Source organism: Equus przewalskii, unplaced genomic scaffold (assembly GCF_037783145.1).
Source record: "Equus przewalskii isolate Varuska unplaced genomic scaffold, EquPr2 ChrUn-13, whole genome shotgun sequence".
In the NCBI taxonomy this organism is placed as follows: domain Eukaryota; kingdom Metazoa; phylum Chordata; class Mammalia; order Perissodactyla; family Equidae; genus Equus; species Equus przewalskii.
In genome coordinates this window covers 9,974,064-10,000,000 of record NW_027228750.1, presented here as the reverse complement: position 1 = coordinate 10,000,000, position 25,937 = coordinate 9,974,064, and the positions used below count along the sequence as shown (strand labels likewise).

General features: G+C 37.9%; 2 protein-coding genes across 26 annotated transcripts in view; one reads left to right on the top strand and one right to left on the bottom strand.

Annotated features, from left to right (window-relative positions):
• Positions 1-7,973, top strand: part of GPSM2 (G protein signaling modulator 2) — a 47,410-nt gene extending 39,437 nt beyond the window's left edge. For 2 of the 4 annotated variants that reach the window (XM_070607828.1, XM_070607829.1), the window contains 3 exons: positions 127-344; positions 4,490-4,619; positions 7,150-7,973. In XM_070607828.1, coding sequence (XP_070463929.1) covers positions 127-344; positions 4,490-4,594 — 323 coding nt within the window. In that variant the 3' untranslated portion in view covers positions 4,595-4,619; positions 7,150-7,973. The remainder of the gene's footprint in view (positions 1-126; positions 345-4,489; positions 4,620-7,149) is intronic. The other 2 variants (XM_070607830.1, XM_070607827.1) reach the window with 1 other exon arrangement.
• The window catches only part of CLCC1 (chloride channel CLIC like 1), a 35,498-nt gene continuing 13,411 nt past the window's right edge, over positions 3,851-25,937 (bottom strand). For 2 of the 22 annotated variants that reach the window (XR_011536738.1, XR_011536737.1), the window contains 9 exons: positions 18,412-18,633; positions 18,032-18,172; positions 16,688-16,781; positions 15,295-15,392; positions 14,876-15,022; positions 12,924-13,217; positions 11,102-11,362; positions 8,302-8,471; positions 3,851-4,107 (listed from right to left, as the gene is read on the bottom strand). Coding sequence is in view for 16 of the 22 variants with exons in the window: in XM_070607838.1 (XP_070463939.1) it covers positions 11,132-11,362; positions 12,924-13,217; positions 14,876-15,022; positions 15,295-15,392; positions 16,688-16,781; positions 18,032-18,172; positions 18,412-18,633 (1,227 nt within the window). In the remaining 6 variants the exon portion in view is untranslated. Of the gene's footprint in view, positions 8,472-8,897; positions 11,363-12,923; positions 13,218-14,875; positions 15,023-15,294; positions 15,393-16,687; positions 16,782-18,031; positions 18,173-18,411; positions 18,634-25,937 lie in introns of those variants that run through there. The other 20 variants (XR_011536741.1, XR_011536740.1, XM_070607839.1 and 17 more) reach the window with 13 other exon arrangements.

The window sequence follows — 25,937 nt, the reverse complement described above, 5'->3', positions numbered from 1 at the left end:
GTGAAGAGCTAGAGCAAGAGGGCAGGGCTCATGTTCGGACTGAACAAGGCAGAAAGGAACTCCATGTATCTAACAAGTGTGCTGAAGTATTTTTGTAATATTCTGGATTTTTTTCCCTATTCATAGCTCCACCTGTTTCCATGGTGTCCCCTAACACGGATGAGTTTTTAGATCTTCTTGCCAGTTCACAGAGCCGCCGTCTGGATGACCAGAGGGCCAGTTTCAGTAATTTGCCGGGGCTTCGTCTGACACAAAATAACAGTCAGTCAGTTCTTGGCCACCTGATGACTAATGACAACAAAGAACCTGATGAAGACTTCTTTGACATCCTTGTAAAATGTCAAGTATGTTTGTGTATTTTTTTCATTCTGTATATAGCTCAGATGCTGTTGAGAGCTTTGGCAGTTTATAATTCTAATTTGGAAGAGCTCATTTGTATTGGGGAGGCTAATAGTTCAGGGGTCCATCAGACACTATAGATCCCTTGTGATAGCTTCTTATTGTGTATTCCTTTCTGCTGGTGAGGTGAGATGTTGCTGATGACTCCCTCTGAGCTGTGGTGGAGACTACACAGGATATGGGATGAAACCTAGAAGAGAGTCCCTTTCTTCTGAATTTTAGGGGATAGCATCAAGAGCAACCAGTGATTAATATGGGGAGAGTCTAGCTGGGGCTAGAGTCTAGACAGTTTACCATTTGGGAGAAATGTATATATTGAGATAGCTTTCATATTTTAGCTATTTTAATAGTTATTAACCAACGTGGTTAAGGAGTATCTCAAATGGTTTGGACAGGACCATGAGAAAAACAATACTTGTTTTCACTAAAAAGAGACATTTCCTCTGCCTGACCCTAGTTCTGTCTGTCTCAGTTTTCTCATTCATTAAAAGGTGACATGATCTATATATATACAATGGAATACTACTCAGCCATAAAAAAGCACAAAGTTGTCCCATTCACAACAACATGGATAGACCTTGAGAGTATTATGTTGAGTGCAATAAGCCAGACAGAGAAAGACGAACTCTGTATGACTCCACTCATAGGTGGTAGTTAACATATAGACAAAGAGAACTGATCGGTGGTTACCAGGGGAAAGGGGAGGTGGGGGGAGGGCACTAGGGGTGAAGTGGTGTACCTACAACATGACTAATAATGATGTACAACTGTAATTTCACAAGGTTGTTAACTATCATAATCTTAATTAAAAAAAAAGGTGACATGATGATGGTAGTACCTACCTCTCATTCATTCAACAAAAAATTATCAAATACCCATTATTTTTCAGGTGCTATTCTAGACATTGAGGATACACTTGCTTTTTAAAGGATCCTACATTTTAGTGGGAGAGACTGAATAAGTGTGTCTGTGTATGTGTGCAGATAGATAGTATAAATAATGAAAATTAAAGCAAGATAAAGGGGTAGTGGGTAACCAGGGTTGGTTGTGGTGGTTGGAGGAGTGTCTGTTTCAGATATGGTTGTTAAGGAGGAAGACTTTTCTGGATTGACATTTGAATAGAGACCTGAATGAGGTGAAACAGTCAGCCATGTTAATATTTAGTGAAAGAGCATTGCATGCAGAGACAGCAAGTCCCCTCTTTGATATAAAAGCTTAGCAGGTTCAAGGAATGGCGGGATGGTCAGTGTGACTGGTGTGGAGTGAATAAAGGGTAGGGGAGCGTGGTATGAGACGAGGATGGAGAAGTAATCAGGGCCTAGATCACATAGGCTCTTGTAAGCCACGATGAGGTCTTGTGTTCCAAATGTGATAGAAGACATTGGAGGGTTCTGAAGGATCATCCTGGCTACTACTGAAAGAATGTAGAATGGCAAGTGTTAGTAGGAAACTAATGTGGTGATTCAGGCAAAAGATACTGGTGACTTTGACAGTGTGGTGGTGGTAGTGATGATAAGTAGTCAGAATAGGGGGATATATTTTGAAGTAATGGTTGAATGGCGAGACATGTTAATAAATTGGATGGAGAGTATAAGAAAGAATCAAGGATAACTCCTACCTTTTTGGCTTGAATAATGAACAAATGAATGGCACCCTTTAGTGAAATGGAAGAGACTAGAGGAGAAACAGGTTTGGGAAGAAAAAAACAAGAGTTCTACTTTAGATATGTAAATTTGGGATATCTAATTATATGTTCAAGTGGAGATGTTGAGTAGGCAATTTGATATAAAAATCTGGAGCCCAAGAGAGAAGTAACTTTGGGAGTCATCAGCATATAGCTGGTATTAAAGCCCTGGGAAGAGATTACCTAAGTAATAGAAAGGAAACAGGAAATCTAAACCTTAGGGCACTCCAAAATCTACTAATTGAAGAGAGGAAGATGAGCCAGCAAAGCAGCAATCAGCCAGAGTGCAGTAGAAGTCAAGTGAAGAAAGTCTTTTAAGGAATGTTCAACTGTGTCAAACGCTGCTAAGAAGCTGAGTAAGATGATTGCTGAGCTACTAGATTTGGCAACATGGAGATTATTAGTAACTGAAAGACACTGTTTTAGTGGCATGATGGGGACAAAGAGTTGTGAGTGGGTTGAGAACATGGGAAGTATAAAAGGAGAGATAGTAAACAGAAAACTTTGGAGGGGTTTTGCTTATAAGCAAAGCAAAGAAATGAATCATTAGTTGGAGGGGGGATAAAGGTGGGTTTTTTTCTTGTTTCGGGAGTTAACATAACATGTCTGCTGATGGAAATGATCAAGTAGAGAGGGGAACCAGTGATGCATGAGAGTATGGGACAATTGAAGAATACAGTTTTTGTGTAGGTGAGAAGGAAAACAGTATATATATATACAGATTTGGAGGTGGGAGTAAGTAGGTGTTCCTCTGGTTGGTTTTATTTTCTCAGTAAAGTAAGAAGTAGGGCTATTAGTTGAAACTGGGGTTGGAGAATTGTAATTTTAAAGAGAGAGGAAATAGAACATGAATTTGAGGAACTGAAAGCCTACTGACCAGAAGAAAATAATAGAATTGCTGAGTTGTGATGAGGACTCTCTTGAAGTTCATGGTCACTAAAGTAAGACCAGTCAGTACAGTTGTCTATTTTCTCCAATCATAACCAGCTGCTTAGGGAGACAGATTTGATCAAGGTTGGTATTTTGTCAGGAGAATAGGATAGAGGGGGAGAGAAGCATATGCCAGGGAGTGATTTTAATAATGACTTCACTGGTGAATTCTACCAAACATTTAAAGAAGAACTAACACCAATCCTTCCCAAACTCTTCCAAAAATTGAAGAGAAGAGAATACTTCCTATTCTTACATCATTTTACAAGGCCAATATTGCCCTGATTCTAAAGCCAGACGAAACACTACAAGAAACTACAGACTAATAGCCTTTTTTGCACATGGATGCAAAAATCATCAGCAAAATACTAGCAAACAGAATCCAGCAGCATATTAAAAGGATGATACACCATGACTTTGTGGGATTTATTTCTGGAGTGCAAGGATGGTTCAACATATGGAAGTCAATCAGTGTAATACTCCACATTAATAGAATGAAAGAGAGAAAAACCACACAATCAACTCGATGCAGAAAAATCATTTGACAAAATTCAACACTTTTCATTATAAGAATACTCAACCAACTAAGAATAGTAGGAAACTACCACAACATAATAAAAGTCATTTATGAAATACCCACAGTTATCATCAGACTCAATGGTAAAAGACTGAAAGCTTTTCTCTAAGATTAGGAACAAGACAAAGATGCCCACTTTTGCCGTTTCTATTCGACATAGTACTGGAAGTTCTAGCCCAAGCAACTAGGCAAGAAAAAGAAAAGCCACCTAAACTGGAAAGAAAGAAGTAAAATTATCTCTGTTCAGAAATGACAGGGTCTTTTTTTTTTTTTTTTTTAAAGATTTTATTTTTCCTTTTTCTCTCCAAAACCCCCAGGTACATAGTTGTCTGTTTTTAGTTGTGGGTCCTTCCAGTTGTGCCATGCGGGATGCAGCCCCAGCATGGCTTGATGAGCAGTGCCATGTCCGTGCCCAGGATCCAAACCGGCAAAACCCTGGGCCACCAAAGCAGAGCGTGTGAACCCAACCACTTGGCCATGGGGCTGGCCCCTGACAGGGTCTTATATGTAGAAAATCCTAAAGATTTTGCAAAAAAAAAAATGTTAAGAAATAAATTCAGCAGAGTAACAGGATATAAAAATCAACATCCAAAAATAAGTTCTGTTTCTATACACTAACAATGAACAGCCCCAAAAGGAAACTAAGAAAACAACTCCACTTAAAATAGCATCAAAAGATAAAATATTTAGGAGGTGAAGTATCCCAGGGAGGTGAAAGACTTGTACAATGAAAACTACAAAGTATTTCTGAAAGAAATTAAAAACAACATAAATAAATGGAAAGACATCCCATGTTCAGGGATTGGAAGACTTAAAATTGTTAAAATGTCAGTACTACCCAGAGTGATCTACAGATTCAATGGAATCCCTATCAAAATTTCAATGACTTTTTTTTACAGAAGGAGAAAATCTATCCTAAAATTCATATGGAATTTCAAGGGAACCCAAACAGCCAAAACAATCTTCAGCAAGAAGAACAAAGTTGGAGGACTGACACTTCTTGATTTCATAATTTACTACAAAGCTATGGTAATTAAAACTATGGTACTGGCATAATGATAGACATATAGACCAATACAATAAAATAGGCCACAAATACATCCTTGTATATATGGTCAAATGACTTTGACAAGGGTGTAAGACCATTCAATGGGAAAAGTAGTCTTATTAACAAATGATGCTGGGAAAACTGTATATCCACATGCAAAAGAATGAAGTTGGACCCTTACTACGTAACACTGTATACAAAAATTAACTCAAAATGGATCAAAGACCTAAATGTAAGAGCTAAAACTATAAAAATTTTACAAGAAATTATAAGGGGAAAGCTCATGACTTTGGATTTGTCACTGATTTCCTGGTTATGACACCAAAGGCACAGGCAACAAGAGAGAAAATAGACAAATTGGACTTCATGAAAATTTAAAGCTTTTGTACATCAAAGGACACTATGAATACACTAAAAAGGCAACGTACAGAAAATATGTGCAAATTATATAACTGATAAAGGATTAATCCAAAATATAGAGAACTGCGAAAACTCAACAAAAAACTTGATTCAAAACGGGCAAAGAACCTAAATAGACATTTCTCCAAAGAAGATATGCAAATGGCCAATAAGCACAGGAAAAGATGCTCAACATCACTAATCATTAGAGAAATGCAAATCAAAACCACAATGAGATACCACCACACACCCATTTTATAGCACTTATTAGGATCGCTGCTATAAAAAAAACCAAAATAACAAGTATCGACAAGGAATATGGAGAAACTGCAATCCTTGTGCACTGCAGGTGGGAATGTAAAGTGGTGCAGCTGCAATGGAAAACAGTATGGCAGTTCCTCAAAAAACTAAAAATAGAATTGCCATATGATCCAGTGATCCCACTTCTGGGTACATACTCAAAACAGCTGAAAGCAGGGATGTGATCAGATATTTGTACACCCATATTCATAGTGGCGTTATTCACAATAGCCAAAAGGTAGAAGTAATCCAAGTGTCCAGCAGATGAATGGATAAACAAAATGTGGTACACATATACAATGAAATATTTTTCAGCTTTAAAAACGAAGGAAATTCTAAAAAAAAAAAACAAAAAAAACAAAGGAAATTCTGACGTGCTACAAGTGGGTGAACCTTGAAGACATTATGCTGAGAGTAAGCAATCACAACAGGACAAATACTGGGTGATTCCACTCATATGAGGTACTTAGAGTAGTCAGATTCATAGAGACAGAAAGTAGAATGGTAGTTGCCAGGGGTGGGAGGGAGGGGAGAATGGGCATTGTTGTTTAATAGGTTTAGAGTTTCAGTTTTGCAAGATGAAAAATGTTCTTGAGATGGACGGTGGTGATGGGTGCTCAACAATATGAACGTACTTAATGATACTGACTGTACACTTACAAATGGTTGAATGTGATCTGGAAAAATAGGAGGTGGTGGTTAACATGGGGTGTTTGAAATCCTGATTTTAAAGATGGTGCAATTAATGAAAATGAGTGTGGCCTGTTACCATGGGAACTCATGGATAAGGCAACAGTAAAGAATGAAAACACAGAAGAAAGGAGGTCTAGGAACTGAAGTGCACGAGTTTTGGATGAATTGGAGAACAATGAAATTACCAAGAATTATGACAGAAGAAATGATGAAGAGTGAGTGAGGCGCGTGTGTAGGGGTTGGTGCCAACTAGGAGGCCAATACACTGTACCCTCACAGGGTTGTGGGGTTAAATGTTAGGGCACCTAAGTGCACAGTGCCTAGCAATGTAGTGGGCACTCAAATGTCAGCTCTCACATTCCTCCTCTTATTCTGAGCTGTGTTACCAGATACCATACTGTAGACTTTTAAGTGCTTATACTTTTTATTTGATCAATAACATTTCTAATGTACTTCTAAAATAAGAATCCTAAATTAGAACTTGAAGACAAAATTCAGTCTGGGCTATTATTTCCTTAACAGATTTAAATGCCTAAGACAGAGATAGGCAAACTTTTCTGTAACGGGCCAGATAGAAAATATTTTAGGCTTTGTGGGCCCTGTGGTCTTCGTCACAACTGCTCAACTCTGCCACTGCAGCAGGCCGGCAGCCATACACAGGTCACAAATGAGCGTCATGGTGAAATGAAAATGAAACTTTATTTAGAAAAACTGGCAGTAGATTAGTTTGCTGAGCTCTGGCCTAAGACAGTATTTTTGTACATAACATTTTATTTGTAAGGATTTGGCAAATTGTATTTGTTGATGCCTTTTATGGCAGGATTATAATCTTGAATTGTCATGCTTGGACAGTTCACCTTGGTCTTAATTAATCTTATCAAAGCCATGAAGCTATGGCTACACTTCTACAAGATACATGTTACATCCTGATTATGTAAGTCATTTTAAAGAAAAAATTTCACTAGGTTGCAGGTCTAAAGATTAAATTTCTGAGAAGAGGCAAAAAAGGGAATTTGTTTAAAGCCACATTTTCTTGTTGTGAATGGCAGGCATAACATAGCTTGGTGCTCTCCTTCCCTACAGTATTTGTGTGTTAATCTCTTTCTCATAAATTTTTAGGGGTCCAGATTAGATGATCAAAGATGTGCTCCACCACCTGCTGCCACAAAGGGACCGACGGTACCAGATGAGGACTTTTTTAGCCTTATTTTACGGTCTCAGGCGAAGAGAATGGATGAGCAGAGAGTTCTTTTACAAAGAGATCAAAACAGAGACACTGAATTTGGGCTGAAGGACTGTTTGCAAAGTAATACTTTGTTAGAATTTAAAAATTCAGGAAAAAAATAAGCAAACCACTAGTTACTATGAATATATCTTTTAAAAGCGACCTTATTTCCTTTCAGAACACTGCAGGGAAATTCAATGTTATTATTTTTTTCCTTAAGAGGAGAAATTATAGCACTGTAATACACTTAAAATGTTTTTAGAATGATGTAAATATTTAACCTTTAAGAGTATACTATTAATTACATTCCTCTGGACACTCACTCGTTTCCGGTGGATGTCTTATAAGGTGCTTCCTCAACTTTTGTGGTTACTTCTTGGGACTTTGTTCTTTGGCAACTTGCTAGATTACTTTACCTAGTGCTTGTAAATTAGGAAGTTAAATGAATTCTAGACTAGAATTTAATCCTTTTGCTGAGATAATTTTTTAAAATCTTAATTGAAATGGTGTTTTTTTATACTTAACCATGGATGTCGTGAGAAATTATGCTGTTTAGTAAAAATAATGTACTTGACCACTGTGTAAAAAAGTTATATAAAGTAGTTGTAAGAAAATCTAGGGTTTTTTTCCCTCTAAGAAAATCTATTTTCAATATATCATTTTTAGGCCAAACCCATTATAAAAGAAACTCTTAAGGAAATAAACTTCTTTTAGCATGTTTGGGCTCTTTGTTTAATATTGTATCTTCTGTTGCAAAATGCTGCTGTAAAACTTTTTAGGACCTAATGTCAAAAAAAGAGTCATCTGGTTATGTGAAGAGCCTAGGCCACGAAAACAGAAAACAGATGAAAACTCACAAAATCTAAGCATGAACAATGTAGGTTAGGACCTCAGTTGTCATTAAGCCTTGCCCCCCTTGTCCCAGCAACTGGAAGTAGTTTGCGTAATAGAACATAACATAAAGTAAGTTTAGCAAAAGCAGAACAAGGACAGGACAGAGCAGGGCCTGGACTACAAGGCTGAATTGCATAATACAAATGCCACACCTGGAACAAGCTGGCACCTCATCCACTGCTGGTTGCTTCTGATTCTGCACGGATGGGATCTGGGCATCTGGACTGCTGTTCTTTCTAAAAATCCTTCAGTGATTTTGATTGGCAAACAGTGAGAACCACTTCGCCTAATGGCCAATGTTTAAAAAAAGAAGGTACCCAACCTGGAATCACATTAAGTGCTTAATTAAAAAAGATTATTCTTGGTTCTAAGATCAGACAGAAATTTTGTCAAAAGTACTCAGTTAACAAACACTTGGATTATATTATGTTTTATATATTTATATAGGGTATAATGTCCTGCATGGCATCTTTTAAACACTGCACCTAAGTTTCATGGGGCTTTTTCTTATAAGAATATCCAATGAGGGGCCAGGTTAAATTAGCATTCTCCGCTTCGGCAGCCCAGGGTTTCACCGGATCAGATCCTGGGCACAGACATGGCACCGCTCATCAAGCCATGCTGAGGCAGCGTCCCACGTAGCCGAACTAGAAGGACCTAAACTAGAATATATAACAACGTACTGGGGCTTTGGGGAGAAGGGGGAAGAAAATTATCCCATGAGCAAAGACAGCATACCAAACTACAGTAAGGTAAAAATAAATGTTTATTTTGTATATATGGTATTCCTTAGACCCTGTAAACATTGAACATTATTCCATTTAAAAATTGCTTTTAAAAGCTGTCTACCCCATTCTGATTTTCCTAAAAGCATGTCACTGTAATCCTTGATTTTAATGATAAATATTGGCTGGACAATAAACAAGCCTATCTCTTCTAGTTATAAAATGGCCTTGGTATGTTCAGTTTGCTTTAATAAGTCTTCCCTGAATTGCTGTGATCATTCAACAGCAGTAGCATGTTGCCTTGCTAGCTGTCAAAGTAGATTTCATCCCCAAATGGTTATCTGTAATAAAAGAATACAAAGATGAAATTTTACTTATTTTTTTTTTTAAAGATCCATTTGGGGACTGAGAAAAAGCAGGAAGGCAAAGAGCAATAAGCCTACTCTCATAGTTTAACACCTGGTGCATGTATTTCTCTTCAGAATCAGATCACAGCTCAGAGGAGAACTCCCACCCTGGGAGCATAGTCACCGATCAGTGTGAACAGGTCTACCCCCACAGAGGACTACTTCATACATACCGATGTGCACAGATCTATTCCAAACACAAACATCCTCTCATTAGTTCACTTGTTACATACCTACTGTTACAGATTTTTATATAAAATCCTTTTGTATTTTTGGAAAAAATTATTACCTTTCTAATGAAATACTAAAGATGTTTGCAATATTAAGCTAGAAACTAATATTAACATGTAAAATTGTTAAGGGCATCTAAGTGACGCTTCTAGGAGTCAAAAAGGGGTATTCTGCATTCATGTAAAAAATATATCAAAAAGTAGATGCTTTGAATGTGTCTTTTTTCCTGAAACAAAAGCCTGCATGAAAATGTTAAGATTATTCCTGACTGGTATCATTTTTAGTAAGCAGCTGGACACAGCCTGTAGTGTGAAGGTTTAAAGGACACCTGAATGTGAAATCTTCCCAGCCAGGTACATGTGCAAGATTCATAAACTGCTTTTTAAAAAAGATTTACGGTGAGGAATAGTTTTTAAAATCAGAATATTTAAAAATGTTGATTATATCACCTGTCTAGTTAAGAAAAACACCCTAGTCTGTTTTCCTTATCAGAGTATTCTCTATGTATAGATCTCTAAAAGTCAGAACTTCGTGTGACTTGGACAGTATGGTTTGCTATAATATAAAAAGGACACAGTAACATCTAACAGTCTCAACTGCTGGGATTCTGAGTAGCAAGGAAAATAGGTCTGTTAACTGCGAAAAACTGAGATTACTGAGTTAACAAGCTATGTTATCTAAATTCCCCTGGCAGGCTTCAGTTCTGTCTTATCTAAAGATAAAGTGAAAGGGGTGATAGGAACGCAGACCCAGTAATAGCTGCCAAGAGTTGAGAGATGAAGGTACGGTATGATAGTACAAAGCCACTTGATCCGTGGGCAGCCTACACAGAGACAAACTGACGCTGGTGATGTAGCCTCTGTGGCTGCCTTAAGATGCTGAAGTGCATGAAGAGAGGGCACTCTTGACTATAGTGGACTTTCCTCAAAAATTGTTTTTTGAGAGGCTGGCACTGTGGCATAGTGGTTAAGTTCAGCATGCTCCACTTCAGTGGCCTGGGTTTGGTTCCTGGGCACAGACCTACACCACTCATCAGTGGCCATGCTGTGGTGGGGACCCACATACAAAATAGAGGAAGACTGGCACAGATATAAACTCAGGGCAAATCTCCCTCAGCAAAAAAAGCCCACATTGTTTTTGAATACCTACCACTTTTGGAAACATTTTGAATCCAGTGCACAACTAATTATTCTGTTAATTAAAGTGGGTATTACAGGACTTCCACAAGTACACACTTTGGTTAGTTAGTTCCTATATATGCCTGTAAACAATAAAACTTCTTTTTCAATGTCCTCTAATTCAAACTGGCCTCCTTAATTATTCAGAATCAGTGATGTCTGCCATATGTTCACCTATGAGATCTTGTTCCCAAATTAACACTTCAAAACTTTATGGGATGTATCTTAATATCAAAGAGAAAGTGAAATTAAACAGATGGAAGATGAGATTAAACAGAAATACATGTGTTTGTTAATTCTCATTGTCAGTAAAAATACTAATAAGTTGGCACCTGTGTAGTAAATATCAGAATCTCTGTAGAGAAGAGTAAATAGTTGTGAAGAGTATACTTTACAAAACTCAAAGATGACCTCAGAGCTGTGGTCCAAGTCTGTGTTCCTCTAGCCACATGGGCCGCCATCCCGATCCTTTCCGCATGCTCCCACCGCAGTGCTTGCTGGGCTGGAAGCGCTGCCTTCCTCTGGGCTGCCTCTGGCATCAGTCCTGAGCTGGGCCTTTTCCACTGCCGGTGAACCTTCCACACTCTCTGACACCTCTTGGCCAGAGACAGGCTTAGTCAACTGGCTGCTTTTAGTACTGCTTTCTTCTGGGATTCCACCAATGTCTTTAGGCTTTGTATCCAAAAGAGAATTACATTTTGTTTTAATTGTTTAATGTAATGTGAAGGTTCAGTAATCAAACATGTTTAACAAGTTCCTATGCAGATCTATTGTAGCAAATGCTGAACTCTTTCAAATCCTGGTTCTAGCTCTGCACTGTAATATAAATGTCATTAAGCCTCAGAACTGTACATGGAGGAGGGGCACACTTAGGATATGCTAGGTGGTCTAGTGACCCAGCTTAGGAAGGTCAAGAGGATTGGTGACCAGTATGTGTAACTCCTCTTGCCTTGTGAGAATCCTCCATTCAACAATAATTTATTGAGCAGGTGTGAAGTTCCAGGTGCTAGGGATACAGCAGGAACAAAACAGACAAACACCCCTACATCCTCCCTGGAATTTACATTCAGGTTGGGAGACAATCAGGCAACAAACAAACTAACAAAGTATCATGTTGGAAGTGGGATGGGGGTGGTGGGGTCAGACTGCTATTCAAACCAGGGTGGTCTGAAAGGTGATCCGTGAGTAAAGACTTGGAGAAATGAGATGGAGGAATGACGTGAGTAAAGACTTGGAGAAATGAGATGGAGGAATGAACCATATGAATGTGTAGGGGAACAGCATCCTAGATAGTGAACAGCAAGTACAAAGGCTCTGAGTTCAAGGAATAGTCAGGAGCCTCTTGTGGCTAAAGCAGAGAATGAGTGTGGAGGGAGAGCAGGAGAAGACATCAGTGCAGTAAGGGAGAGGGGCGTGGGCAGATCAAGGAAGCCCTAGGCCACGGGCATAACTCTGGCTTTCCCTTCAAGCGAGATGAGAAGTCACTGGAGGATCTCTGAGATGTGATAACCATGAACAGATAACCATTAACTCTAAGGGCTGAAAGGAAAGGAACGTCTTGAAGTTTTCTAGTGCATGCAGACACGCTTATTCTCCTTAACGGGAGCTCCATGGGGAGGGATTCTATACTGTCCTAGATTCTACTGTGCTCACAACTATTTCTCAAAGGTTTATAGTTGTAACTTAAACTTTGCAAATGACAATACAAATTCCTCTCAAACAGAAATGGCCAATCATGGCGGAAAAACACCTCACCATTCCGCAGTTAAAAAGGACAGACTAGCCAGCCAATGATATAAAAGATTCAGGAAAGCGAAGGTTTTGATCCCTCCCCAGCCCACTCTTCCACCCAGCTCAGCCTTCAGGGCTCCCCTGGGGTTCCCGAGGGCTCCTGGGCTTCAGTGAGGAATCTTCTCTCTCTCTCCAAAGGCAGACATTTCAGTCGTGCTCACTTGTTGGTTTCCTATGAAATTTCATGAGTTAACCATCTGTTCTAGCAAACCACTGGTAAGTTCTTTTTAACATAAAAATTAAATCTCATTTTTTTTCTTCTGAGGAGGCTGGACTAACTTCTGACCAGAAAGGAGCAGAGAGAGTATTGAATAATTATATTATTAATGATATAATTAACTGTGAAGAGTCAAAGTCAGAGTAAAAACACTTAATCAAAAGCTTACAGGAAGCACTTAGGCCTAGTATGAAGAGACAGCAAAATAAACAGTTGGTGACTTACACTGGGTACCACCTTGGGATGCTCTCTCACCTCTGCGTCTGGTAAGTCACAGGCCCGGAGTACTTCAGGGTTCTTATTGCCAGTCTGAAGTCTCAAGTCAACATCTCTCTCTCTCAAAACATCTCTTCTACCCTCATATGTTCTGTCATAAGGGCCTCTATAATAGAAATCTGCATCACCTGCTCCACCAAGGGGTCTCTTATCATCTGGCTGAAGTGGCCGGGGCGGTTCTCTTTCAGGACCACCTAAAGGTCTCAGCATACTAAGTGATTTTCCAGTACCATAGCAGAAACTCTAGAAGGAAAAGACACACATATTCCTGAGTACTTTAATGGCTGACTTAAAATGAAATTATGAGGTGTTTCACTCAGGGTGCTAACAAAATTATGTAATTTAACTTGTGGCATTTATACGCATAAACATATTAATTTCACTGGTTTTTCATTAGAGATCTCTTCTTTAGATAAATAAGGACCAGAGTAGCCAATAAAATTTGAGAAATCACTAGGTATTGAGTAGACATTTCAATCAGCTGGATACATTTTGATTGAATTATATAATATGGCAATTTGGCTAAAGCCTAGAAATTTAAATTGGAAGGTATTAATTGATAATTGCTCATATGTTGTCTATATCCACATGGATCATATAAGGTAAATGCTGAAAATTATTCAAAGTTGTACCTCATGTAAACATTCTCCTATAAGTTAGTTTTTTTTTTTCAAACACAAACTTGGCTTTAGCTACAGCTAAAATTCAAGAGGCTTTGAGTCACATTCCACGGGAAAAACTAGGCAGCAGTTCTCCAAGTGTGGCCCAGGGAGCCCTGGGGGAATCCCTGAGACTCTTTCAAGGACCTGTGAAGTCCAAACTTGTCATAGTACAAAGACATCAGTCTTTTTCACTCTTCACTCTGCGTGTACAGTGGAGTCTTCCGGGGCTAGAATGACTTCCTCACTCTGATGGCTCACGGGCTGTGTGCTTGGGTATACTTGCATTTTAGATATTTCTGAATTTTAAATTCCTAACAATAGTAAATATCAATAAATAAAACCCCTATAAACAAGTGCTCTTTGTGGGCTTCAATTCTTAAGAATGCAAAAGGGTCCTGAGAACAAAAAGGGGGAGAATCCCTGCCTTAGAGATACTACTGTTTGAAGACAGAAGCAGCAAAACGCCTTTTCTTAGGCAGCACATGAAGGAACAAGAGATGATGGGGTTTTTGCTTTTAATTTCAGTTGCAGAAACTAACAAAACCATACCTCTAAACTACTAAATCCTGTAATCATAAGCCAAAAAACAAAAGCAAAGCAATAATAATTCCCAAGTGAATAGGGCATGGTGAATTTTGTATCCTTAGGGAAGACAATACTTTAATAATCTCCCATGGCACACACGAGTTCTTTACATGTTGTTTTACGTGACAGCTGCTATATTTGGGTGAGGGCTGAAAATCAACAACAAAAAAGCTGAAGAGACTGTAGATGAATGATGAGTAATATTTTTTCTTAGATGTCTGCTGCTGGATCCCCAAACTGTTTCTCAATACACCTACCTTCTTCCACATCTCTTTCTGATTCTGTGTTAAACCAAATGGTGCTTCCTTCTCAGTGGTGCAAAAACTCAGAGTGAAATAAGAAGGGCCCCTTTCTCAAAGATGATATAAACAATTGATCTCATGTGTATTAATTTACCAAGCTTAAAGAATAAATTTAAAAAGAGGTTATTATTCTAAATCACTGCTTTGACATCCACAATCAAACTTGAGAACCACTTCCTTGCTCAGAGGAATACACATGTAAGTATAAATAAATTTCTATCACTTAAAAATCTTTTCATACCATTAAGCATGATTTAGCCTGATTTATAACATCCAATCAAAGCAGCCTAATCATTTTAGAATTGTCTCTTTTCTGTCAGTCCTGTAATTGTTACTGGTGCTGTCTACTCACCAGGACAGCTAACGCCACAGTTATCAGCACCGGAACGTGCAGGATCACTGGGATCTCCTTCATGAGCGCTCTAATAAACTCACCAGACCCTTTTCCAATGTACTTCAGCGGCTCCGTCACAAAGTTGGTGAATGTAACGGCCAGTGCCTAAAACAAAAAAGCAAGCAACTTAACTTTTTCCTCAAAGGACTGAGGCACTTACAATGAGCCAAAATTCACTGTGCACCAAGGCCAAGATTATGTTACATAAATTTAAATGTTGTCAGATGCGTTTAATGTGAAAATCACTGTGTACCAGAAGTATTTTTCTAGAACAAAGGTTTACTATTAGCAAAATGACTAAAACAACAATTTTTAATAGATACAAGAGCTTTTTACTTACTTTTATATACGTAATTTTTACAAAATATATTCTATACCTTTGTTGGTGGGACCAACAAAATAGGGTTGACTAATAAGAGCTCATAGTATTTTTGGCAGGGGTCATCCTTATAGGTCCATGAACTTCTAAACCATTCTATTTAGAGAAACAGACAAAACACTGAGTCATTAAAAAAAAAACAACATTTCATTCCCAAATAAGACAATATTTTGGTTTTAACTCTCCTCCTCCTCCAATTTTACAATGTTTTACAAATAGACTCCTTCTCATGGTGATTTTTAAAATTTTCATCTAATGTCCAAAATGTTTATTTAAAAAATTCATTCAAATTATACAAGCCTTACGTAGATAAAATATATTTTATGAAGATTTCTAAAAGGCAGATGATTAAAAGCAGTTCTTTACACACACAAATGAATCCAAGTAAAACTTGGGAGATCGGAATAAGATTGGTGGATTGTATCAAAGTCAACATGCTGGCAGTAACATCGTACTATTATAGTTGTTCAAGGGGTTTCCATTGGGGGAAATGGACAGGGTACACAGGATCTCACTGTATTATTTCTTACAACTACCTGTGAATCTACAATTATCTCAATAAACTTTCAATTTAAAAAGTCACTTATTTATTTATTTCACAAAATAAAGTAGAACATTAATTCTCCCAATTTTTTAAAATCAGGCTTATATTCATGATGTACGAGTCTGAGCTAGAGGAGGCATTTAGTTGGCCCCTGAAGCAAGGAAACAAAGCTGGATTGATTTCATTCCCACAACTTTTTAAGAAACATTAACTGTGGACACTTTGATTCGTAGAATCTGCTGAGACTCTATTCTGGGTCAGTCATTACAGACTTGCATTTATGAAGTGGCTTTGAACATTAAACCATTCTCATTGCTACATATACATAACTAAAGGCAGTCAATATCAGTGAGAATGTTTAAAAATCTGTAAGAAAAAATGAAAGTAAAATAATTTTCCCCTTAGTAAAAAAAATAGTATAGTAAAGCTAGAATATAAGATTTCATAAGTCAATATAAGGAGATTAAATCTAAGATGCATATTAATTCCTATATACATTGATTCCCTTCTCTAATAAACTTCTGTTGAGGACCCAGAATGCACTAAGCATTGTGCTAAGAACTAAATGAACACAAGTGGGCACAGGCTCCTTCAGTCTAAAGGAGGAGACAAGTAACGTCAGACAGCATGTATGCAGCTTCTCCTCCTTCCCTGTGGCATTGCTATTACATGAACACACAAGTCACTGGTCTGAAACTAAGTCTCTTCTTGCACGTTCTTCTGAAACTAAAGAGTCAGTCATGGAAATCCTCTTTCTGGCATTTTATCATTTTTTTGTAATTATGAATATGTCTTCTCATTCTCAGAAATTCTACTTAAAATAAGGCCAAGTGAACCAACACCTTACCCCAGATACTTCCAGTCCAGTCCATCTTCTCAACACACACATTGTCTAATGGCTTCATCTTGGCAACTTCGGCCTGATGCTGTGCGAAGGCTACCTGACCAAGACCAGAAGGGAACATCAAAGGCTACTAACGATGGCCATTATGCCAACACGTCCAAAAACCCACATTCAAAGTGTATCTTCCCCATTCATCCAAACCAGATTGTTTGCCAATTTTTAATAGAAAAAAAAAAATTATTTTTTAAGAGTAGCTCTTTTCAGCTCATGGCAAAGCACAGTCTTAATGCAACAAGTAAGGATAAAGCACCAACTACAATTGTCTTGTTTGTAAGTAATTATGAGGAAGGAAAACCTTTTTCCTAACAAGATTGTTTTAAAAATTAGTTCAAATATAGTTCATCCCATGCCCCCAAATATAGCTATACATATTAAATGACTACTCATTTTCTTTTACAATTCATGACAAAATGGTGTTTTGCTTTGGATGGTTTTCAGCACAAATGACCAATATAAAGATAATTTAGCTTTAGAAATCGAAGCCTCAGGAGAAAGCATTAAGATAACAATATTCAACCAAACAACATCCTTTCCTCCAATTTATAAATAAGTAGTTCTAGAAGCTATAGAACTTAGAGAAAAGGTTAATGAAATATCATAATGATTTAATCAGATGAATTCAATGAAAACAGTTGGCTAATAGACTCTGACCTTGCTAGAAAGATCTAAAATTTTCCTTCAACGATTATGCTGTTTTGACAGGAACAGTAGTGCTTTCTTTGAATTTCTATATATAGCATGATCCCAATTTTGCAAGAAATCAAATTCAGAAACAAGATTGGAAATAAATACCTCAAAATATTGACAATGATTATCTCCAGGTGATAAAATTATAGGTGATTTTAAAAAACTAGATTTCTCTGTATCTTTCTGTCTTTTCTAAATTCTCTACCATGAACTTTTATATTCACTTATATTAAGAAAATAACCTCAATTTTTTAAATGATATTTTAGTATCATTTCTACCAAAGAATAGAGGGTCATACCCCAAATTACCTACATAAGAATTTTTAAATGTGTCTACCTAGCTCTATTCTGTTTTAGCTGTCCAGATGCCACCCATCAGGAACTGGGTTATGAAAACTAGGACTGCACTTTTTTCCTCACTAACTGGTCAAGGACCCAAAAAACCAGGTACACCTGAGAAGTTGCCATTTTCCTCCCCCAACCATCTCCAATCACTGCCTCCCATCCTCACCTGAGGCAAGATTACATACTAGCTCCAAATGGATGACAGTCTTATTATAAAACATTTTTAAATTTTAAAACCTTCCACCTATTTAATACCTTATATAAATACATCCAATTCCATCCCAAACTGAAGACAAAACTGATGACAAAAACACGTTTCAACTGAGTGTACCAACGAACATACGTCCACAGCTCGGTAGCTACTAATATCACGATGCAGAGCAGACACAGAAGCACCTCAAAAACAGAGAGAAGAGAAAGCAGGGTCACTGCCAAGCCGTTCTCCCCACCAGAAAACGCTCATTGTTAGCAACACCAAAAGAACTGAACTCAAATACGCAGAATCACGTGTAGCATTTTCCTGCACGTTCAATGCAGTACCAGTGACTTAGTACAAGTTCTTACCCTAATTATGGTGGAGTTTTAAAAGTATCTAAAAAAGAAACTGTTAATCTGTCCACCTCATCCCATCTTACCATCAACACATTATATGGATCCACTCCAAAGGCATCTTTAAATCGCCACTTCCATGCTTCGAAATCATGAAACTTAAAATTAACTAAAATATCACTTAGGGCATCATCCAAGGCTCCTGGTTTCCAATCCTCTCCATTGAGAAACTTCTGTATTTCTAACAAGGTTTGTCTTTTAAGTATAATCTCGGCATCATAATGCATGTCACCTTTGTTTTCATCAGGCTGAATTAAATTTGCAAAAAGAGAAAAAAACAGAAAAGGAATTTTATTGTTATATTACTCAGTGAAATATTTTAAGACAAAAGCTAATTTGGAAATGATATACAATTAGTTTACAGTATTTCACACCTATAAAATATGAGTAATAATATCTACTTGTCTGTCTCATAGGCCAACATGAAAATCAAAGATAATACATGTGTGAAAAACATTTCAAAAATTATAAAACTCCATGCAAGTACATTTTACTAAAAATCCAGTTGATTCTCGCTATCTACAATAGTTATGTTCTATAAAGTCACCTTGAACACCTGCTTCCATTTAAAGACATCTTAATATATATTGTTGATTCATTAACACTGAACTCATGGCCAACGGCACTGTAACTCACGCCTGAACCAAGCTTAACTAGCAAGGGAATTTTCTCTGTAACGCACATCACAGCTTTCTTGTGCTTAGGAACACTAGACAGCACTATACTTGGGAGCTATATAAACAGCAAAACCACCAAAAAAAAAAAAAAGAAAGCACAAAAAATGTAGCACTAAACAGACCAGGAAAAAGTACTTGTTTATAGTATGAGAACTGAAACAAGGCAGAATGTGGCCTTGTTTGACCTCAGCTGAGAATGGGCTTATCATACAACTCAAATATTCTGCTGCTCTGCGCATATCCAACAGTGACCACAGAAGCACCACGAGTATTGATTTTGGGGTTACAAATAAAGTTTAGTGAGTAGGCAAATTCGCAAATACAGAATCCACCATAACGAGGAGCGACTGTCTATTTTATGATTCAGTTTATGACTTTCCATTTGCTGACACAGTTTTCAGATTGCCTAAAATTTGCAGCAGTACAAATAAGAAAAAAAGGGACCTCAAAAAGCAGCAAAATCTGGGATCCCAAGAACATGCATGACATTTATAACTATCTTTATTAGTGTGAGTTCAGGTTAACAAAATCACTATAAACTTTTTACATTTATTAACCAGTTAATACAAATAAGAGAAATTCTTTTTTCTTTTATAGGAGTAAATGCAGATATTTATATAAAAAAATGTAAAATGAGAAAGACCAAACTGTCATGTAATAACGCAAATCATCAGTACGCATAAAAAAAAGCAGTCATTGATGAACATTTTTTTTATTGAGTTCATAAGTGTTTACATCAATGTGAGATTTCAGTTGTACATTATTTCTTGACAGTCACCACATAAGTGCTCCCCTTCACCCCCTGTGCCTACCCTCACTCCCCTTCCCCTGGTAACCAGTGAACTGTTTTCTTTGTCCATGTGTTTGTTTATATTCCACATATGAGTGAAATCATCTAGCACTTGTCTTTTTCAGTCCAGCTTATTTTGCTTAGCATAATTCCCTCCAGGTCCTTCCACGTTATTGCAAATGGGATGAATTTGTCTTTTTTAATGGCTGAGTAGTATTCCATTGTATATATATATACCACATCTTCTTTATCCAATCATCAGTCGATGGGCACTTGGATTGTTTCCACGTCTTGGCTATTGTGAATAGTGCTGCAATGAACAAAGGGGTGCATATGTTACTTTGGATTGTTGATTTCAAGTTGTTTGGGTAGATATCCAGTAGTAGGATAGCTGGGTCGTACAGTAGTTCTATTTTTAGTTTTCTGAGGAATCTCCATATTGTTTTCCACAGTGGCTGTACCAGTTTGCGTTTCCACCAGCAGTGTATGAGGGTTCCCTTTTCTCCACACTCTCTCCAACATTTGTTGTTTTTAGTCTTAGGGATTATAGCCATTTCAACAGGCATAAGGTGGGATCCTAGTGTAGTTTTGATTTGCATTTCCCTGATGATTAGTGATGTTGAACATCTTTTCATGTGTTTCTTGGCCATCTGTATGTCTTCTTTGGAAAAAGGTATGTTCATATCCTCTGCCCACTTCTTGATGGGGTGGTTGTTTTTATCATTCAGTTGTGTGAGTTTCTTACATATTATGGAGATTAACCCCTTGTCAGATATATGATTTGCAAATATTTTCTCCCACTTGGTGGGCTGTCTCTTTGTTTTCATTCTAGTTGCTTTAGCCTCTTTAGTCTGATGAACTCCCACTTGTTTAGATTTTCTTCTGTTTCCCGTGTCTGAGAAAACATGGTATTTGAAAAGATGCTTTTTAGTTCAATGTCAAAGAGTATATTACCTATATTATCTTCCAGGAGTTTTATGGCTTCAGGACTTATCTTCAAGTCTTTGATCCATTTTGAGTTTATTTTTGTGTATGGCATGAGATAATGGTCTACCTTCATTCTTTTGCATGTGGCTGTCCAGTTTTCCCAACACCATTTATTGAAGAGACTATTTTTTCTCCATTCTATGTTCTTGGCACCTCTGTCAAAGACTAGCTGTCCACAGATGTGCAGTTTTACTTCTGGGCTTTCAGTTGTGTTCCACTGATCTGTGTGCCTGTTTTTGTACCAGCTCCATGCCATCTGGATCACTATGGCTTTGTAGTACATTTTGAAGTCAGGGATTGTGATACCTCCAGCTTTGTTCTTTTTTCTCAGGATTGCCTTAGCAATTCGGGGGTCTTTGGCTGCCCCATATGAATTTTAGGATTCTTTGCTCTATTTCTGTGAAGAATATCATTTGGATTCTGATTAGGATTGCACTGAATCTGTAGACTGCGCTGGGTAGTATGGACATTTTAACTATGTTCATTCTTCCAATCCATGAGCATGGAATCTCTTTCCATCTCTTTATATCATTATCAATTTCTTTCAGCAATGTCTTATTGTCTTCATTGTATAAGTCCTTCACCTCCTTGGTTAAATTTACTCCTAGGTACTTTATTCTTTTAGTTGCAATTACAAATGGAATTGTATTCTTGAGTTCTCTTTCTGTAAGTTTGTTATTGGAGTATAGAAAAGCAACTGATTTTTGTAAGTTGATTCTGTACCCTGCAACTTTACTGTAGTTGTTAATAACTTCTATTAGTTTTCTGATAGATTCTTTGGGGTTTTCTATATATAAGATCATGTCGTCTGCAAACAGCAAGACTTTCACTTCTTCACTCCCTACTTGGATTCCTTTTTATTCTTTTCTCTTGCCTAATTGCTCTGGCCAAAACGTCCAGTACTATGTTGAGTAAGAGTGGTGATAATTGGCACGCTTGTCTTGTTACTGTTCTCAGAGGGATGGCATTCAGTTTTTGCCCAGTGAGTATGATGTTGGCTGTGTATTTGTCATATATGGCCTTTACTATGTTGAGGTGATTTTCTTCTATCCCCGGTTTGTTAAGAGTTTTTATCATAACTGGCTGTTGGATCTTGTCAAATGCTTTCTTTGCATCTATTGAGATGATCATGTGGTTTTTATTCTTCAATTTGTTGGCATGGTGTATCACATTGATTGATTTGCGGATGTTGAACCATCCCTGTGTCCCTGGTATAAATCCCACTTGATCATGATGTATGATCCTTTTGATGAATTGCTGAATTCGGGTTGCCAAAATTTTGTTGAGGATTTTTGCATCCATGTTCATCAGTGATATTGGCCTGTAGTTTCTTTTTTTGTGCTGTCCTTGCCAGGCTTTGCTATCAGTGATGTTGGCCTCATAGAATGTGTTAGGAAGTGTTCCATCCTCCCTAATTTTTTGGAATAGCTTGAGAAGGAAAGGTATTAAATCCTCTCTGAAAGTTTGGTAGAATTCTCCAGGGAAGCCATCTGGTCCTGGGGTTTTATTCTTTGGGATGCTTTTGATTACTGTTTCAATCTCTTTCCTTGTGATTGGTCTATTCAGATTGTCTGTTTCTTCTTGATTCAGCTTTGGGAGGTTGTAAGAGAGTCTAAGAATTTATCCATTTCCTCTAGATAATCCATTTTGTTGGCATATGGTTTTTCGTAGTATTGTCTTATAATCCGTTGTATTTCTGTGGAGTCTGTTGTTATTTCTCCTCTTTCATTTCTGATTTTGTTTATCTGAGCTTTCTCTCTGTTTTTCTTTGCAAGTCTGGCTATGGGTTTGTCAATTTTATTTATCGTCTCAAAGAACCAGCTCTTTGTTTCACTGATCCTTTCTACCACCTTTCTTGTTTCAATAGCATTTATTTCTGCTCTGATTTTTATTATTTCTCTCCTTCTGCTGAATTTGGGCTTTGTTTGTTCTTCTTTTTCTAATTCAGTTAGGTGTAATTTGAGATTGCTTATTTGGGAATTTCCTGTTTGTAAAAGTATGCCTGTATTGCGATAAATTTTCCTCTTAATACAGCTTTTGCTACATCCCATATGAGTTGGTATGCTATGTTTTCATTTTCATTTGTCTCCAGATATTTTTTGATTTCTCCTTTAATTTCTTCAATGATCCATTGCTTGTTCAATAACATGCTGTTTAGTCTCCACATCTTTGTCCCTTTCTCAGTTTTCTTGTAATTAATTTCTAGCTCTACAGCATTATGATTGGAAAAGATGCTTGTTATTATTTCAATTTTCTTAAATTTATTGAGGCTTGCCTAGTTTCCCAACATATGGTCTATCCTTGAGAATGTCCCGTGCGCACTTGAGAAGAATGTGTATTCTGCTGTTTTTGGATGGAGTGTTCTATATATGTCTATTAAGCCCAACTGGTTTAGCTTTTCATTTAATTCTACTGTTTCCCTGTTGATTTTCTGTCTGGATGATCTATCCATTGATGTGAATGGAGTGTTGAGGTCCCCTACTATTATTGTGTTATTAATATCTTCTTTTAGGTTTGTTAATAGTTGCTTTATGAACTTTGGTGCTCCCATGTTTGGTGCATAGATATTTATAAGCGTTATTTCTTCTTGATGGAGTGTCCCTTTGATCATTATATACTGCCCCTCTTTGTCTCTCTTTACCTGTCTTATCTTGAAGTCTACTTTGTCTGATATAAGTAACATGACACCTGCTTTCTTTTGTTTGCCATTAGCTTAGAGTATCATCTTCCACCCCTTCACTCAAAGCCTGTGTTTGTCATTGGAGCTGAGATGTGTTTCCTGGAAGCAGCAAATTGTTGGGTCTTGCTCTTTAATCCATTTCACCACTCCACGTCTTTTTATTGGAGAGTTCAATCTGTTTACATTGAGGGTGATTATTGATGCATGAGGGCTTAATGATGTCATCTATCACGCATTTTCTGGTTCTCCTGCATTTCCTTTGTTTCTTGTCCTGTGTGTTTTAGTCTACCCATTGAATTATGTAGTTTTTTATGATGTGTTTCTTTGTTTTCTCCTTATTTATTTTTTGCGTCTCTGTTCTGCTTTTTTGTTTAGTGGTTACCCTGAGGTTTGTATTCAGAATCTCATGTATAAGATAGTCCATTTTCTGATGGCTTCTTTTTCCCTTAGTCTAAACTGATTCAGTCCCTTTCCTCCTCCTCTCCTAGATTGTTTTACTCATATCTTATTCCAACTTGTGTTGTGAGTTTGTGGTTAAAATGACAGGATTATCTTTATTTTTGGTGTTTTCCTTCCCTTTAACTTAATGCTATAGTCGAATATTTGCTATCCTATGCTGATTCTGTCTACCTATTTATCTCCTTACTCTGTGTTTTGTGACCCCCTTTCTCCCCCATTTTTTTCCTTCAGGTATGAGGGCCTTCTTGAGGATTTCTTGTAGGGGGGGGTGTCTCGCAGCTACAAAGTCCCTTAGCTTTTGTTTGTCTGGGAAAGTTTTAATTTCTCCCTCATATCTGAAGGATATTTTTGCTGGATAGAGTATTCTTGGCTGAATATTTTTATCTTTTAAAGATTTGAATATGTTGTTCCATTCTCTCCTAGCTTGTAAGGTTTCTGCAGGCAAATCTGCTGAAAGCCTGATAGGGGTTCCTTTGTAGGTTATTTTCTTCTGACTTACTGCCCTTAGTATTCTTTCTTTGTCATTCATTTTTTCTAGTTTTACTACTATATGCCTTGCAGTAGGTCTTTTTACATCGACAAATCTAGGAGATCTGGAAGCCTCTTCCACACAGATTTCCCTCTCTTTCCCTAGATTTGGGAAGTTCTCTGTTATTTCTCTGAACATGCTTCTGCTCCATTCTCCTCTTCTTCTGGAATACCTATAATTCTTTTTTTTTTTTAAAGATTTTATTTTTTTCCTTTTTCTCCCCAAAGCCCCCTGGTACATAGTTGTATATTCTTAGTTGTAGGTCCTTCCAGTTGTGGCATGTGGGATGCCGCCTCAGCATGGTTTGATGAGCAGCGCCATGTCCGCGCCCAGGATTTGAACTGACAAAACACTGGGCCCACTGCAGCGGAGCGCGCTAACTTAACCACTCGGCCACAGGGCCAGCCCAAATACCTATAATTCTTATGTTGCATTTCCTCATTGAGTCAGATATTTCTCAGAGACTTTCTTAATTTCTTTTTAGTCTAGGTTCTCTCTCCTTCTCTGTCTGGAGCATTTCACATGTTTATCTTTGATTATGCTGATATGCTCCTCTATGATGTCTGCCTAAGCATTCAGGGAATCCATATTTTGTTTTATCTCTTCCACTGTATCTTTCATCTCTAATATTTCTGATTGATTCTTCTTTATAGTTTCAATCTCTTCTGTGAAGTAGCTCCTGAACTCGTCGAACTGTTTGTCTACATTCTCTTTTACCTAGTTGAGTTTTTTGATGATAGCTATTTTTAATTCATTGTCAATTAGCTTTCATATTTCTGTGTCCTCAGGACTGAATTCTGGGTGTCTGTCATTTTCTCTCTGGTCTGGAGACTTGATGTAGTGTCTGATGTTACAGGAGGTGGGTAGGGATTTTCACAATCTGATATTATTTGCCTGCAGTTACCATCTATTGCCACTGGGTGGGGGCCAAGAGCCACATATTCTGAGCCCTCTGCCTTCAGCCAAGATCCCAGGCAGTGGAACTGGCTGGGGGTGGGGCGGGGAGGAGCGCTTTCTCCTGTGTGTTCTCCGGGCCTTCTTGCTCTCACTATTTGGTCTCCTGGGGTGTTGCTTGATGAGGTCACTCCCCCCCCACCCCGTAAAAGCCTTCACCCTGTTAAAGGGGGTCCCTCTAGACTACAAGGGCTCTAGGGAGTCCTTGTTCCTGTGAATAAGCATTCCCCTCCCCAACTCCTTCTCTCACGGATCCTCCCAGGGTTGCTATTGCAGTCTTTAGGAGCAGGAGAGAAGTTCTCTCTTACCCCGTTCCAGCTCCTCTGAGCGGGGCTCCAGCCTCTCCACCCTCCATTGTACGGCTGCGTGTCTCTCTGACATTTTTGTGTTATGCTAGGATGTCCTTTGCTGGAGTATGGCCTTTTCATTGTATGCCCCTTTTCATTGTATGTTGGAGGGGAGAAAGTCCTGGGAAA